This window comes from Platalea leucorodia (assembly GCF_965183815.1).
Source record: "Platalea leucorodia genome assembly, chromosome: 2".
In the NCBI taxonomy this organism is placed as follows: domain Eukaryota; kingdom Metazoa; phylum Chordata; class Aves; order Pelecaniformes; family Threskiornithidae; genus Platalea; species Platalea leucorodia.
Genome location: NC_138824.1, coordinates 3766909 through 3784131, shown reverse-complemented (window position 1 = coordinate 3784131; position 17223 = coordinate 3766909). Strand labels below are relative to the sequence as shown.

The window sequence follows — 17223 nt, the reverse complement described above, 5'->3', positions numbered from 1 at the left end:
TTCCTGTTAATACTTGTGTTTCATCTCCCATTTGAACATCACCAGCATCTTCTTGCGGCTATTAGACCTTGCAATATCCTTCTCCTCCTAGTTTAAGAGCTCCCTAAGATCAGGCATCCCCTCCTTTTCCATTCTCCTCCACCATGCACTACCATGGACCAGCTAAAGTAGGAAAATCAGTTACTAAACTGGGCAGGTATGACCTGGAGTCACTAGGAGCCAACAAATCCACACCTTGTAGCTTACTGCATAGGAGGACATTCCATAGGAGAGCAGCATGATCATGGCAGCCAGGTCTTTAATGACAGCAGTACCTGGCCAGAAGAGACCTTTCCATCCAAAGGCCCGTATCATAACCTTTCATCATCAAAAGGCCCATTTCTTCCCTATTTCTTCATAAAATGAGAGGTGGAAATCATAAGCCCTGATGCCTCGCTGCCCTGGCGAACGCATCGGCCACGGTTCGGGATGCGCCCGTGCCACGATCCGCACAGCGGCCGGCTGGCAAACAGCTCGCGCTAATTGATAACTCTGCTGGGAAATCCATACCATTAAATTCTCCACTTAATTGTCTGTATCAGCCCTTTCTTCTGCACAGTCACAAATCAGGCAGCTTTTTAATGGAGCGGCTGCTATTAAGCAAGACAAAAGTCAACCAGCAAGAAGCTTGCTTGAAGAGGAATGAAAACATGAGATCAGGGTTTATACTGGAGGAGAGAGCTGATGTTGCAGCTGAGATCAGAGTGAGAGCTGTGGTCCAGAGAGGCGCCGAGAGATTGGCCTTCCCCTGAAAAGCTAGCAAGGTAAATCGGCAGAGGAAAGGTTATCCATGATTATATCTACAGAAGGTAACTCGGGTATCGCAAATCAAGCTCTGGCAGCATGGGGCTGCTTGAGCATTTACTCTTCTCTATCCTGAATTCTCCTTGAATCCTCTTCTTTGGGGGTGACACCAGGTGACACAAGTGTGGGAAATGGGGCTCAGGTCCCCAGTCCCTTGGCCATCGGAGCAGAATAATTAGAGGAGAGCTGGGCTTACTCTAACAGCTTTCCTACCCCGCATCGATCTGCTCTCCTATGCAAGTACTAGCCTGCTTATGAATAAGCCACTTCAGAAGAAAATGCCCAAGTGCTGTAAAAAAGGTGGTGTTGCAAAGCCTGGTCTAGGGATATGCTGCAATATTAAACTCAAACGTGCCAGCCCATCCCTGCAGCACTTCGGGGTAATCTGCACTGAAGGAGGTGAGGTTGGGGCAAGCGTCCGGGCTAAACCCCAGCTGGGTTTGCAGCCAGGTGGCTGAACGGCTGAACTGCTGGGCAGAATGGGGAGATACCACCTAAAGGGCAGCTTGGAGGATGCAGATGTGAGCATTTCCCACCCTCTTAACCCACCATAATTCCTTCTGGGCTCCAGGAGCTGAGCGTGACACGGCCCCTCTATTCCTGGGCTTTCAAAGAGCCTGAACCCATCTTCCCACCAGAACAGAGAAACCCTCAAATTTTCAAGGCTTCCAGACATAAACTGATGGACTGAGGAATAGCAGAGAACTGAGTAACAGCCAATGGCACACCTCCATCTTACCTGCCACCCATCCTTTTGCAGGACTAATACAGAAAACAAGGAGATAACAACTCCCAGCACCATGTCCCCTATGTTTCTCCTCAACTGAAAAGAACAAAATCTTTCCTGAAACCCCAACAGGATGCCAGGACCAAGTGGGGGTCGGTCAGTAACAACCTATGGGTGCTTCCCTCTGCCAAAGCCCTGAGACATCAGCAGATAAAAGCGGTGGCCAAGAGCTCCCACCTTGCCAGGGTTTCTCACGGCACAAGCAGCACTGGAATGCTTGGAAGTCAATACCATCTCCTGGCCACAAACCCTCCGGGACTTTGGTCATCATTCAGCCATGACCACCCAGCTGGAGAGGACCAGGGCTCAGCTGCTTTGGCAGGGATGCACCTCTGCTTGGGAGCAGACAGCGTTATAGGAGTTCAGTCGATGAGCTTGATTTTTCCATGGGTTTTTCCACAGGGAGAAGCAAGATGGTTTGGAAAACAAGCAGGTTGCCAGCAATCCCGCGTTCCTTGGAGCAGAGAGGAAGGAAAGGAGAAAATGGCACCGCTGTCCTCTCAGCTGCTTTTTATTTATGACAGGTCAGAAGCTGCCCTAACAAATGCTGACTCCAAACTGTCCTCCCAAGAGCTTTTTAGGCAATTTTCTTGCTGATTATCTTCTTCGCTCCAGAGACAAAAAAATTACAGGTCTTTTTTCCCCCTCTGTCACCATCTCTGCCTTCAGCCCCCAGCAGACAGACATCTGAAGCTCCCATTTCCAGCAGCTCCCAAGAGCATGCAGAGAGCCGCACATCAAGGCTCTTCCACGCAACTCTTCTTGCAGATAAGCAGCTTGCTGTGATATTAGGACAACTTCTGATCTTGGCTTCGCAAGCCTAAATCAATGCTGGGATTGGTGGGATGGCTTTGGATTTACACCGGTGTAACTGAGACCGAGTTTTGCTTGATAACAGCTTCCCTCTGCTTCCAGTCACGCTCGCTGTGCAAACTGGTGGCTTGTTCCTGACATCAGGACTCACAGAAAGGCAGGATTTGCTATTCCTAAGCAAATCTTAGAAAAATTTGCTGTGTGTTTTGAGTTTCTCCTTGTTCCCCACTCACCTAACAATACTGCCCGTTTATAATGTGTAGATACATCAAAGCACCGCCTGGTTCCTGTGTCAGAAGAGACTTTGTCCTTCCAGACGGTGATCCTCAGATGTCACTTTTGGACTGCCCTCCTTGGCTTTTGGAGTGGCCAGCTCTGGGGAGGAGGAGCAGGAGAACGTTGGACCTCATGGGAACACCCTTGACCAAGTCCTTGCTACCACGTATGTAGAGCAAAGCTCCCAGAAGAAGACAGGGCCAAAGATGACTCAGATGATTCCCTACAAGACAAGACAGTAAGATGCGTAGCCAGTGGATGTGAAAGGACAAATTTCCCCAGGGATTTACTCATTTTGTGCAATGTATTTCTGACTGAGCTACCTCCAACACCCACCACAACCTGCGGATTGGCCACTCACATCCATTGCATTTCAGGGAAATGGAGGTTTCAGAGGGGCTGAGGATAATTTGCCGTGGTGGCCATGTGTCCCAACAGTCCCTTCACCCCTCTGCACCAGGAACCATGCACCCATGTTTCCATCACTCTCACCCCATGAGAACTTGTCATCTAGGAATTTCCCCACTGTTTCCAAGGCAGATATTTTCACTCTACAACCTACTCTCCTTCAGCCAGGAACATCTCTAGGACATGTCCTGGAGGCTCCTAGGGTATTTCCTTCTTCAAATTGCATATCAACTTAACCTTGACCCCGACATCAGTGTGCAGCAACTCCAGCACTTGCGCTGACTCCTGCACTTGGTGAGGAAGCCAACTCCAACCTCTGCTCCCGGACTGTCTCCGATTACAGAGCTCGGAAAAGTTGCTTGAGTATTAATTAGAGAGGTCACCTCTACATCTCAGCTTCATCCGGGCTTAGCTTCAAACACTAGGCAAGCATAAAACCATTAGCACAATCAAGATTTATTTGCTGCAGTACAGACTGGCTGGAAAGGTGGAGCCGAGGGGGGGAAACAACAGCGATGTAATTCTTCATGTAAACCCCAGCAGCAAGGCGCTGCTCAGCATCCTCCTGTAACCCCTGAACCGTAATTCAGCTGCTGTGTTTGGGAGTCCACAAGAGCCTTGACTTGGGTACAGCCCCTCAATGCACGCTCAGAAATCATCCTCTTTTCTTGCAGCATCTAGCGATTGGCTTCTGCCCCTTCCTCCTCTGCAAGTTTTATGTTTTAGGGGAAAATACTGTACTGTAGCCAAAACGAGCGTGTAGGAGAAGAAGATGTTCCCAAATGTACTTTTTTTCAAAGAGATCTTTGACACCAGTAGTTTTTCATTGCTGCCGGTTTGTGAAACGGACTCAACCATAATTTTAAAAGCTCTGGATACACCTTTTTATCATATACTGGGAAAAGCAGTGATTATCCAGCACTTCTGATGAGACTGCTGGTTACCATCTGCGTTGTGCACGTACTCCCCTCACGCACCAGTAATACAGGTGACAACGATACCAATGGCATCCCACGTGCCTTGATTCCCCTCTTTCTCAAAGTTTTAGACAACAGGGATGTCTCAATCAGAAACCTTGAGGAGAACGTGACAGTAATTTTAAATGGTTTCTGTAGCCAGTGCAGGCTCAGGCACTGCATACATAGTATTGAGGCCCCTTAAATCTTCAGAGGGTTCCTGGGAAGGCTTCTCCACCAACCCCAAAACTACGGTATGCCTAAGGCCCACCTAAGCTTCAGCAAACCCTGCTGGTTAGCTATGTTTTTTTCTTAAAACCTCATTTACTTAGCCCTCCAGATAGCTTCACCCCCCTCTTTTGCACAACACAACTGCATTAGTCAAGTCAATGAATAACAATACAGTTTCTGAGCAGACCTGTGGTGCTGCCAAGAAGCTGTTGCCTCATTAAATCTGTGTCATATCTACTTTCACTCACACGAGGATGCATGTCTTGGCTGCTGGGCAGTGTACATGAGTCGAGAATTTGGGCTTTTTTTTGTGTTTCGGATTCTCGGTGTTCTTTTTAAAAGAGTTGGTGTTGTGCAGTCCGTGGGAAGAGCAACGGAGAAAGAACCAGGAACCCTCTGACCCTGCAAAAAAACAAATGTTAATTTGTCTTTTGGAGAAAAATACATCCAGCTCTCAGTTAGCACTTTCTGTTTTGCAATGCGGAAGGAAGAGCAGTTACTCCAATTCTCTCCTGACTCTGCAACCCTACCCGCTCGTGCTGTAATTACGCCTGATCTCATTAACGAAGCGCTGCCAGACCTGGCTGGGATTTGGAGAGGAGATCTAGGGAAGACAGGTGTTGCAAGAAGTGGCAGGGCTGATTCACAGCTTGGCTATCTTCCCTCTGAATCAGCAGGAAAATAATTAATATCCCAGGCTAGCAATAGGGGACAGCAGCCAGCTAGATAATTATACAGTCCTCCTTACGATCTGAGGTCTTCCTTGTTTTTTAATAACTCAAGTAATCTCACTTACTTGCCGTTGCGAAGAAAGGGCTGTATTAATTAGCAAACAAGTGCATTGTGCGAAGTGTTTGGTAAGGGAAAGTGAAGACAAAATGATGAGCCTTGCCTTAAATTCTCAGCGGAGCCTCTTGTTTCATCTGGGCGGGTGTTTGCAGCCTAAATCCAGTCCCTGGACTTGCCATGGTGCTTTCGGTGGACCTCAGCTGGTCTGGGCTGTGGAAGGGGATATTTGCTGCTGCATGGAGCCAGTGGGACGGGCTTGGGATGCCTGACCCGGGTGCTGCGTCCTTCGGGAGCCTTTGGTCTTCCTCAGTGGGTTCCCAAAGGGATGGCACTCTCACACGGGCATCCCTGTGTTTTAAAGGGGAAAAAGAGAGAAAAACCAGACCCAGCAGAGGTCAGATAGCACAAAAAGATCAATCGCCATGTATGAGGCTGGGAAATCATATTGCCCAAGGATATAAATCTATAAATCCATCCCAAAGCATCCAGATTATTTCCTCTTTGCACGTGGTGTTCTAGTAAGTCTAATGATATACACAACCAATTAAATGTCTTTTCATTGCTACATGTCTTTGCCAAAAAAGAGGGCATTGATGCCAAAAAGAGATAGAGGAAAAAAGAGTTTCAGAATTGAGAAGTTTTTATTTCAACTCTGAAGACAGGAAAAAAAACAAATATAATCCAGTTCAGTGATATTAAAAAAATCCAGTTCAGTGACATCAATAGTTTAGAGAAAAAAAGGAAGATGGAAATCCCCTTCACATTCAGCTTCTTACAAGGAGAGAAGCCCAAAGGAGGGATGAGGCTTGTATCTAACTGAGATATTAGGGAAAACTTCCCAAGTCTGGCTTTGGAGCGGGCAGGCAGGGGAGTCTGGGGCATCCCTGTCCCTGGAGGTTTCAAACATCATCTTGGAAGGGCTTGGAAAGGGGATGGAGCATCGTGCTGGCCCTAACTTCCCCCCATGAGCAGGGGAAAACAGGGTGACCCCCAGGCAGAAGCAGCCCTGCGCTTTTGGGTACGGCTCCCACAGCATCGCTGCGTGCCAGCTTTTATCTGGGGGGGTGAGTTAATCGGTGAAACAGCTCAGCCAGGGACATGGGGCATCGTCCCTTCCTCCAGGCACCTGAATCGACGACGAGTTGCTCACCGTACCCACCGATTGATCCTGTCAAACCGGGCTCTGCCAGGGGAAATCCCACAGCCTGGTATCAGGGTCAGCGCAGGTGATGGCAGAAATCACATCGTCCACTTGTGAAGAACCGGGTGGGCTACTTCTCATCAGCCAAGCCAAGAAAAAAAAAAAGAAACAAGGCCTTTAATGCAAGTGCAGTAGGGTTTTACTCTTCACATTGACATGGACCATACCTTCACGGCTCATATAGATATATGTGTCCTTCTGGGACCGATGTATGAGACTTACAGCTACTGTCACACCTTAATGAATAACACTGGAGACTCCTCTGGCTCACCCTAATTGCTGACTTCTGAATTCAAGCTGCAGGAGCCATCTTTGATATTATCAGCCTGTATATCTATCTATCTATATATAAAATTAAAGTATATCTTAGTTGTCAGTGAATGTTTCTCCCATTTTGCTCTTTCTCACTGATCCAGGATCTCTAAGCAGAAATAGCCAAGGTGGGGATGGATTCAGGCAGGAAAACACCAGGGTTTCATTTGATATTGGAGACTGTAAAGGGATGTTCTCCTCCACCTCCAGCCTTCCCACCTGATGATGTTTCTGCTCCAGATACTCATCACTACGCTCGCTGGAGGCAATTGCCTCCACCGCTCTATCTAGCACTGTTAAATCTACTTAGGGCAAGAATGACCAGGTTTTTATGTTGATTTGGCGTTCTGTCTTTAAAAAGATATGTCCCGAGTGGTGTTTAAACACTGATTTCCCCTAAAGCTTGATCCATGCCAAGATCTCATCGTGGATTTGGGCTGGGGTTGTTGCTGTGATGGTTGTACAAACCTGATGTGGAGCTGCTGATGTGCCTCGTGATGCTTACTGGAGAGGAAAGGGTCTGCTGGGATGTAACATGGATCACGCCATGGGAAAAGGGGCTCCATCCTGAACATGAACACCATGTGGTGTGAGTGCATGGACAAACCCACCGAGTATCAGATGTCCTGGGGCGTTACTGAAGAGCCACAACTGCTCTGGAGGACCGTACGTGAGCGCATCGGCTGCAAAGCAAATTGATAGCGAACTGTTAAATTCGGGGGGATGTGGCCCAGAGATCTTCAGCAGAAACAACTCCACAATGTTAATCAGCCCTCCTGCTTCAATTAATGCCAGCAGCAAGAAAACACAGCTGGAGTTTGTCTGCTTTTCAGATAACCTGCATAAAAATATCCCTTCTGTAACAGCTCTGCTTTGACGCTGTTGCTTGCAGGTTTGTTGCTAGTTTTCATCTCGTAACTAGCACTTAATCTTGTTTTCATTCCAGCTAAGGGGCGATGTTAAGATTAAAGAAAGAACCCAAACAAATAGAAGGAAAAAAAAAAAAATAAAGGAAAAAAAAAAAACCTTGGAAGACTCCAAAGGAACAAAATCCTGTTAAGCAATGACTCACAAGCGCCTGGACAGGTTTGCCTGGGTGCAGAGTGGATTTGGCCGTCCTGTTCATCACTTCTCTTACCTGAGGAGAGGAAGTTGGACTTGTCCCCGGGCTTCTAAAATGCTGTAATATTTTAACAAATTTACTCTGTTCCGCTGTTCGGCAGTGAGTCAACACGCCAGCTATGAAGAAAAAGCAGTGCTAAGGTTAGGCAGCCACATAAATCACTGCAGCTCTGCTGCTCGGCCAGCCTATAAATATTAGGGGTTGGACGTTTACATCAGCAGAGTAATTCAATTAATTCAATTTCTGTGGGCTCATGCGAGCTGCTGTTCATTAGCATTCACCTACCTGATCTCAGCGATGAGAAACCACTGAGTCAGAGCCCTCGATGTCTCAAGGTGCCGCTGGGTGCTGTGCTGTGGGTGCGCGGTCCACGGGTGCTGCACACATCAAGCTCTGCCTGGTCCCCGTGCTGGCTCTGTGTGTGTGTCGGTGCCATTAATTACTGCTAATTGCATTACGTCGGCGTGTGCCTCTTGCATGCAAATTACAAAGTCAGGCTCAGCGAGGGAGATCAATGAGGTTGGACATTTTTCAGCGGCTATTTGGATTGCCGTAGCAGCTGGAAAGTGTCATGCACTGAGACCCTTGGGTGTTGCATGGGAGCAAGGTGAGACACCCAGCTTCGGGATATCTCAGCTCGGTGAGGAATTCAGGAGCCAGGACGCTGAATTAACTACATTGATTGCAAAACAGGTCTAAAGTAAGTCCGTGCAGTTTCTGCTCATAGGTTGGGATGTTTTATCCATCATACCCGGTGCTCCACGCAGCATTAGTGTTGGCAGACACAGGGTCCCTCACATGCACAAGGTGAACGAGGACATCCCAGCTCTGCTCCTGCTCAGGGTGCGGGGGGGGGGGGAACCTCCCTGAGCTCCAGGTCTCACCACATTATCCCCTCTTGGGCTCTCAGGCGACTGAGTCTGAATCCAGACATTTGTCCTTGTCCTGCCTCTGTTGATCCCCCCTCCCACACCAGCACAACCGTGGTGGAGTTGTCTGCCTGTCCTGTCCCCGTGGGGACCCATCCGAGGAGCCCTGCTGAACCCCAGTCTGGTGTTGGACCTGTCCCTTCAGGCAACCCAAGTTAGCCCTGTCTTAGCTGTTGGAGAAGGGGCTGTTTCGGGAGGCAGAGACAGGGCAGATGGCCCTGAAGATGTTCTCTGAGGACACAGAGCTCTCCTGGGTAGTGCCATATCACTGATCTCACCTCCAGCCAGTTCACGTCGTGTTTTCCATTAGGCCAGGAGATAACAGAAGCACGTTGAGTCCTTGGTCCCTCTAGGTAAGAGCCAAGCCAAGATCACCTGAGCTGCTTGAGGTACATTTGCAGCAAAAAGGGTCACCCACTGACCCAGAGAAGAGACAGATCCATCACAGCTTCATTAGCGACTCCCTTATCTCCAATATCTCCATGCACGTAGCACCAAGGTCCAGGCTGGATCGCCAGCTCCTCTGCCAAACTGGCAGCAACTGCCTCCATCGTGGGTACAGCACCGAGCACAGACAGGTCTGGTTAGAGCCACTGGGATTAAAGTGTTGCAAATATATACCTTCAGTTTGAGCCTTGGAACGCGCTGAATAAATAAAAAGCAAGGGGGGGAGTCGGTGTGGGGGAAGGGAAGAGGGAATAGGAAATTAATAAAGCTGCAAGTAAACTGGGAGTCTTGAAAGAGAATTGTCAAGCTCAAAATTGAATTTTCTGGTTGGGAGGAGGTCTTTGACAGAACCACAATGTTTTTATCCCCAGGGAAATTTCAAAGTATTACTCAGTTCTAGGCTAGCCGCAAGCTCAAAATGCAAAGCTGGATTTCACCCAGCGTTTGGGCAACGCTTGTCTGTGGAGTTTGGATGTGCCTCTGCGCGCAGCACCACCAAGCAAGCACCGAAGGGAGGTGGCGGCGTTCCCCCAGACGTTTCCACCACTGGCTATGAGGTTTCCTGCCCTGTGCTTTGGCCCCTGAATATTTCGTTCAAGGTCGTCCCTGCAGAAACACAGCTGCAACAGATATGAGCAGGAGAAAATGGGGTCTCCGAGTAGGACCAGGGAGCGGTGCTAGAAGCAGGGGAAACACCCGATGGTCACTACCTGAGCCTGGCTGCTGGGGTGTGATGAGACTTGCTGGGCAAGTGCCTACTGGTCCACGATTTCTGCCTGGAGAGGTTCTGCTTTGCAGAGATTATCCTCCTCTCTCACTGAAAGAAACAGAAAAAGGATGAGGCAACGGACGTGCAAACCGCACGCTCCAAGCTGATGGCACATTCACCCGACTCTTGCCTCTTCTTCCAGCCATGTCAGGCACCTGAATTCCCTTTCTAACTGGTGTGCGCTGGGGAAGGCCTTTGAAGGTGAGATCCTGCACTACCTGCAGTCAGCACTACGCCTCCGAGCAAGGTCCAGTGCTCAAAGGGCCCCAGCACCGGGCAGTGAAGACCGGGGAACCCCAGAGCCTTGCGCTGGAGTTCAAAATGAACGCAATCACATCTCCCTTCGTTTTACAACGTTTCTGTGCTTGCTGGATGGCTGCGGGCAAGAAGCCAAGATGACCAAGCTTTGTGCTACTACCACGGGGGCTCAGACTGTCGTAGCTGCAGGCTTCCCCATCACTGAAGGTCGTACAAATCCTGCTGTCCTACCTGGGCACCCACTAGCCGAGACAGGCACCCACGCATCTGCCGAACAGCATCAAGAACAACTGACCAGCCCCGTGCAACACAAAAGCCAAGAAACACCGGGGAAAAGTTGTATTTAAAACAAAATTCTTTAATAATTTGAACTATAAAGACACAAATTAGTGCTTGACTGCAGCATGAATAACAAATAAAATACATTAAATATTTCAAAGCTACTGTGCTTTGCAAAACAAGATATGCTGATACACATAAGCTTAATGTTAGTTACCATCGGTTTGGTACAAAGGATCAGCTCAGTATATATCAAAATTGTCAATAAACATTGCTCAATGCAGCTGCGTTTTACAGGTCAACTGCTATTCATCTGTCACAGTGTAGTTATCTATCTGCAACAATATACTGAATTTCAGGAAAAAAACCCATTACGTTAGAACTAATAGTGTCAACGTTAGAAAGTTTGGTCATGTAACGTGCGGGGTATTTCATGTCCGTTACAGGTGGACAGATGTTATTTGCTAAGACAGTAAACATGATCAGTGCATTAAGCTGAGTTCAATAGTCAACATCAAATAGGCAACATCAATTTGGAAGATCAAGAGAAAAATCAGTTCCTGTTCAGTCTAAGGAGTAACTACTGTTTATGCTGCTTGAAACCCTCTCTTCCAAAATCCAGGGAGCAATAGTATACACAACCAAAATTCTCCCGCAGCGACTGACGAGGGCTTCAATTTAGAAAATATTTTGGTACACGATTTGCTATGAGCATGTGTGAAAGCCCATCTCTATTCAACACTGGCTTTGGAGGAACATATATATGTTCCATGGTTTTGAGGAAAGAAGAATCTGAGATTGTGCTTACAGCTATTCATGTCTTTTGGCGATGAAGGACAAATAATCAAAAGACCCTTTATCTCTGCATTCGTAAAATCTCAGCAATCTGCTCTAAACATCAGGCAGATTCAACTTGTGTGAAATATGTGCAAAAAAAGACTTCCAGGCACTGGTTTAGGGTCTTGCGTTAGCTCGATTCTGAACTTGGTTCTTCTTAAATCTGCAATTCTGTGCTTCATCAAATCTAAACACTTCCAACAAGTAGAGAGTTCTGAAGTAAAGTAGGAGGTTCAGGCATCAACCCTGCCCCTAAAATTGTACATCTGAAGCCCCATAGCCCCAGTCCTGTTTGAGGCATCTGGCTGGGAGCTCCAGTAACGGGGCTCTGCATAAAGTGCTTGCTTGACCGCTGCGCCCTCGGAGTGCCCGTCGCTGGACAACCCGCGCTGCGCTGAACGCCAGCCGTGGGGCTACGTCCCTCAACCAGCTTGCAAAATCTGAGAAGATACGACAGCATCAGGGACGTGGGGTAGTCAGGCACAAGTCTGAGCCAAGCAGAGGCAGTCACGTACTGGGTAACTACGTTTCTGGAAAGCAACTGAAAAGAGCGCTGGGACTCCTGCGGTAGGAGAATTTTTAAGAAAAACCAAACTGACCGCCCACCTACCGAGGACTTTGTCTTATGGACCTCAGGAGAAAACACAGCCTCAGCTCTCCGAAAAGACTTGCGACAAAGAGATCAGGCACTTGGCAGCCGTCGGCAGTCATGAGCGAGAAACTGAACGAAGAAATCCAAAGCCAATCTGAATAGTTATACAGTATATTCTCTGTAGTTACGTTACTGACTCTCAAAGCTGGCAGAGGACGTTCCAGATGGATAAGAAATGAATTCATTCACGTACAAAACAATCTGTGTCACGTTCCATCCTCATAAAAAAAAAACAAAACAGCTGAATAATCTACAATGGACCGAATGTAACAGAGTCTACATCACTTCTATGGTAAAGAGGGAAGAGTCAGCTTGGAAAATTAAATGTATAAATAGCAAAACATTCGAGCTTGTTACATAAGCATCTAAAGTGCAGTTATTAGAAAGGTGGCTGACGTAATACTACGGGATTCTGCGCTTAATCTTCTGTTATTCTCTTTCCATGTAAAATTTCTTAATCTCCTTCTGGCTTTTGCTTCTTACGGGTAATAAAGACTCCATCATTTATCCCTCTTCATACTAAAGTCTCACAGTTAAACAGTACTTTGCAGTTAAAGCCTCCCACCATCTACTTATAAAGTGCAGATGGGGTTTCTTTACAGTAAACTGTTTTACCTGAATATGTTAATTTAAATTACGGGGCACACGTTCTGCCAAAATTAAGGTGTGTTCCCGGATTCTGGGGTCTACTGAAGAAAACAGCAGTGCTGCTTTGCTAGAGCTCATCTTCCACTGAGAAGAGTTAGACTGAATTGTTTCACCACCTGCTATCAAATGCCAAAAACATATCCACAGAGAGAAACAGATTTAAAAAAAGAAAAAAAACCAGTATTACCAAAACTCTTGAATGCAAACTAAACAAGGTGGTAGTGACTGTGGGAAACACTCGTGATACCAGGAGGATTTTCTGTTCCTAAGAGTTTCACATGGAGGAGTTAGCTGAAAAACTCATTCAGCTGTTTGAAACCAGGTGTTGGAAGCCAATGCACTACAGCCAAAAGAATCAACCGCGTTTCAAATCATACGATTTCCCTTCAGCCAAACAAGACGGCACAATATTAGATTAAGAGAGAATTAAAGATAATTATAAAACAGTATTTTCCATCGCGTCTCTTCCAAAATCGTGTAAAACAAGTTATACTGTTTGCATCTTAGCTTTAAATGTAGCTTCACTGCCAAAAAGGTTTCACTTCACCTGTCTGAATTAAAGTCCCCCTACTCGTATCTCTTTCTAAAGCAGCCAGACTTCTGCACGCAGATGAAGGGCAGACTGAGCACATCCTAAAAGCGACAGACACCGAACAAGCCAGGATGCTTACGGAGAGCGACCAGAGCCAGCCGCGGATCAGTACAATACTGCTGCAGCCCTCAGGGCCTGCAGGGTCTAAGTCAGGCTGCTCTAACGCCTGCGCGTTCAGGCAGATATAATTAAGGGCACAGGTATCGTACAATACATGACAGAGGTAGATCGGCAAGCGATAAGACTGCATATTCCTATTCTGACTATGGGGTGGTCTCCCAAACACTCGCGGGTAGCACATCTTCCTTGTGCTAAAAGAAAAAAAACCTTAAAATGAAGTCCGGAGATGACTAATACTGCTAGCTAACAACACTGCCTTCAAAACACGGATGAGATTCGTCCTGATGGCAGATTTCTGTGTATGATGTCTTATCTTCACTTCTGGATAATGCATCTCTTGAGCTGTATCCAGAAAAATCTAGATTCCTGGCATAAAGTATGGTGTTGATCTGTACTGGGAGAGTAATTTTGAGGTTTTTCTTTTATTTCCAAGGAAGAATTTTTCAGCTTACGGTCTGCAGAGCTACTTGCTGCTGATCTGTGCCAAGCCGATGGTTGTAAGGTAGCAGATTTCCCGGTTCTTCATGGATGTTAAAGACGACGAGTTCATTGCTATCAAGCCTGTCCAACACATCCTGTAGGATTCATATTAAACGACACCTGCTACTTCCCTAATTCCCTTTAAAGTAGCTGCTGTCTGAATCCTACTCAAAAAATAGGATCAAAGATGACCCACCTTATAAGATGTAGTGCAAGAAAAATTTGGGATATGCTGCTCTAAGGTTTGTAGAAAAAAATCAGCTTGTCCTACAAGCGATATAAATAAAAAGCAATTTAGCAGACATTTAACCCATTACAGGAGTAAGGATGTATGTCTTTCCAGGCACTAGAAAAGGCAGTCTGAATTTCAGTGACATGCAGTTAAAACTGGCTTGCCATTTTCAATATCACTCACAAGATCAGTAAGGCAGTGAAACCAAAGCACCCATAATTTTAGATTATTTATGCTTAGAAGGATACACACATAAATTACATTCTTCAGGGTCTAACATAACCTGAAAGAAAGGCTGCTGGAAGGGTGGTAGAGGTGTGCACTTTTTTGGTCATTTGGAATGAAGAAAGAAGCCAATTTGCGTCATTTTTTTAAAGACAAAAACATCAGTGACAAATGATATGTGAATGGAAAGCTAACGGCAGCATAAAATTAAAACAAGGGCTTTTCCAACTTTTTTTTTTAAATCCTGACAATTTAATTCAACAAGATTTGAAAAGAAACACACACTTCCTAGTTGCAAATGTGTAGGAGAATCAACAAAGTTCTTTAAAATTTACCATTGTAGAGATGCCTTATGAATAAGAAAGTGGCTTTTCAGCACGCTCTGGTTCCTGCAGTTACAGGGAAACCAAACAGAGCCCCCAGATCCTCCAGTAACAAAACTAAGGCCACTAAAATAAAGGTTTTGTTCGTTTTCTTAAAAATTATACCATACCTAGCAGATGTCACAAGTGACCGTTGATAGGTCTCGTTGCTGCACTGCCCCTGTTACGGGACTCTTTCCCTAACTTATGAAAACATGTAAACATACTAATAAGAAAATCGGATACAGGGTACAGAAGCATGCTTGAGAGAGCCTGGAGGTGAACAGGCAGGCACTTATTTTTAAGCTACATTTTTAAAACAGTTCTCAAATCTCTTTACAAAAAAATACGCCTTCTGGATAATTAAAGACACTTGATCCAAGACAGCATGTTCCTACCTCTATGCTCATTATTCCAACGTCTTTCAGACTGAACATCACTCAAATTTCCCAACACAGACACTGACCTTGCCTATGGAACCAGAGCCTACTAACAACAAATCTGTTTCAAAATTTTCATTCGAGAATCTTTATAGTGGTTTGCTGATTACAGGTTGAAATGCACCGCTATCAGCACGTGCTTAAACCTCACTGAAGTCACTCAAGGTTAAGTATCTTTTTCTAACCCTGAGTTTGGGTCTATTTGATCCCAAGAGTCCAGGGTCAGTCACATAACAAAAGCCACGATTTGATTTGGAGATTCACATCAGTAGGAGTGCTACTGATGGACACGGAGGATGCAGCTAAGCTGCAAACAGGAGAAAAGAAAAAAAGATATTAAAGGAAGGAGACCATTTTAGTCAGCGTTGATTGTACAACACAGATTTCAGTCCGACTTTTTCAGCAGCCGGAGCAAGGAAGCTTACACCGGCCAGGACTTTGTGATCTGGGAGACAGCTTTATAGCTACATGAGCGTGCCTTGCTGCTGTGGGCACGTTTTAAATCAACACAGAATGAGATTTCCAATCAGTCTGACCATTTCCCTTTTTTCCTTCATGGCAAGAAGGATAAATCCCTCAGAGCATCAAAAGCAGACAAAAATTGCATAGCATGGCAGCTAGGAGGCCCAGAGACAGACTCCGTTAGTTGCCCCAAGATCTGAAGAGTCAAAACCACAGCCTCCGATATGAGGTATATTTTGAAACACTGTATTAGTTCAATGTTTTCTTCATGCTTGCTTCTTAACTTTCATCAGCTAGGTAGATAAAAATTGCAGAAACCAGAGAGTTTGTCTCTCCCATTAATCCCCAAAGTTTGGTTTTAAAATGGTGGTCAACTTTCCACAGAGTAACCACGTGATGGACAGGTTAAGAGCAAGCAAAGTGCTGCCAATTATATTTTGGGATATCCTGAATATCAGTCTTGTTCTTTACTCTTTCTTCAATATTTCTGAATAAGAAGCTGCTTCTAAAAGTCAGACCAATATTTAAGACTTGTAAAATAAGTGAAGGAGATGAATTCAAAGCTGAACTAGCACACATCGAAGGTGTTTGTCAATCTGTAGCATGAATGGGACATGGGGAGTAAAAAGTAGGGATAGAAAAGGGAGGCATGTAAATAATAATTATAAAAAATAAAAAAAAAGTGTTTCTTGTGTTTATACAGTCACTCTGCAGTCTCCTGACAGATCACTGGTCAAACAAATTAGGAATGCAGTTTCCACACACAAACGAGAACCCCTATAATGCTTCACCATCTTGCGTGTCTTCTGCCGGTCACACCCTGGAACATCCTCCACGATGTACCTCAGCTGGACTAAAGAGAAAATGGAAGCTTGGTACAAAATGAACTAAATGGCACAGGTATCCCAACCATTTTGCTTAAAATATAGATTGCAAAGGAGGCTGTGGAAAAGCAAGATAGAATAAAGCCCTAAATCAACCACTACATACTTCATTAATTGTATAAAAGTGCAAGATTAAAGTAGTTCAGGTTAAGCATTCAGTTCACTATAGGCCACACAAATGCTTAGCTTGGCCATCAATGGCCTGTTTTTGTCATTCAGTTACTAATAGTAGTTTAAACCACAGAAAGAACAACAACTGAATGAAAAACGTACGCAATCCACTTCAAAAATGGTTAGTTTTCTGTGACCAGCACGAAATATTAGCTCAGTATCATCAGCTATACAATATATACATAAAAATATTGTGTCTTAATCTTTGTTTTAACAACTTAGAATAAAGCTGTACTAAACATTATTTCCCTAGTGTGCCAACTCTTTGCTCTGTTCTGGCCGGCTGGCCTAGTAACACAGAGAAGTCCTTTTATAGCAACGGTGCTTGAATTGATCCATAATTTTGACACTTCAGCCATAGTAATTGTTGAATCGCTTTATTCAGCTGGCTAGGTGATCGCATGTGACCGCCTGCGTCTCAGTCAAAGCTTCTTGGGCGGCTCCACAAGAAGAACAGGCCATATTCCAAAAAGAAACTGTTAAAAGAAAAATAGGAAGAGGGGAAAGATTTCTTGGAATATTATGTCTCTTGGAACAGAAACCAAACACTGTTAACCATCATTTCAACTGGATTTCTTGGGATGTAAGTAGAAATCAAAGATAGTACCCTAACAGGAATAATCAGTGAGCCCCAATGCAAGCTCAAAGCACAAAATATCCAAATGCTGCAGTGCATTAATGGACACAAAATATTGCT

General features: G+C 45.5%; 1 protein-coding gene across 1 annotated transcript in view; it reads right to left on the bottom strand.

Moving 5' to 3' along the window:
• Window positions 1-10539: 10539 nt before the first annotated feature.
• Window positions 10540-17223, bottom strand: part of ACER3 (alkaline ceramidase 3) — a 62698-nt gene continuing 56014 nt past the window's right edge. Inside the window, exon 11 of the mRNA XM_082335728.1 lies at window positions 10540-17002. Within this exon, the coding sequence (XP_082191854.1) occupies window positions 16949-17002 (54 nt within the window). The 3' untranslated portion in view covers window positions 10540-16948. The remainder of the gene's footprint in view (window positions 17003-17223) is intronic.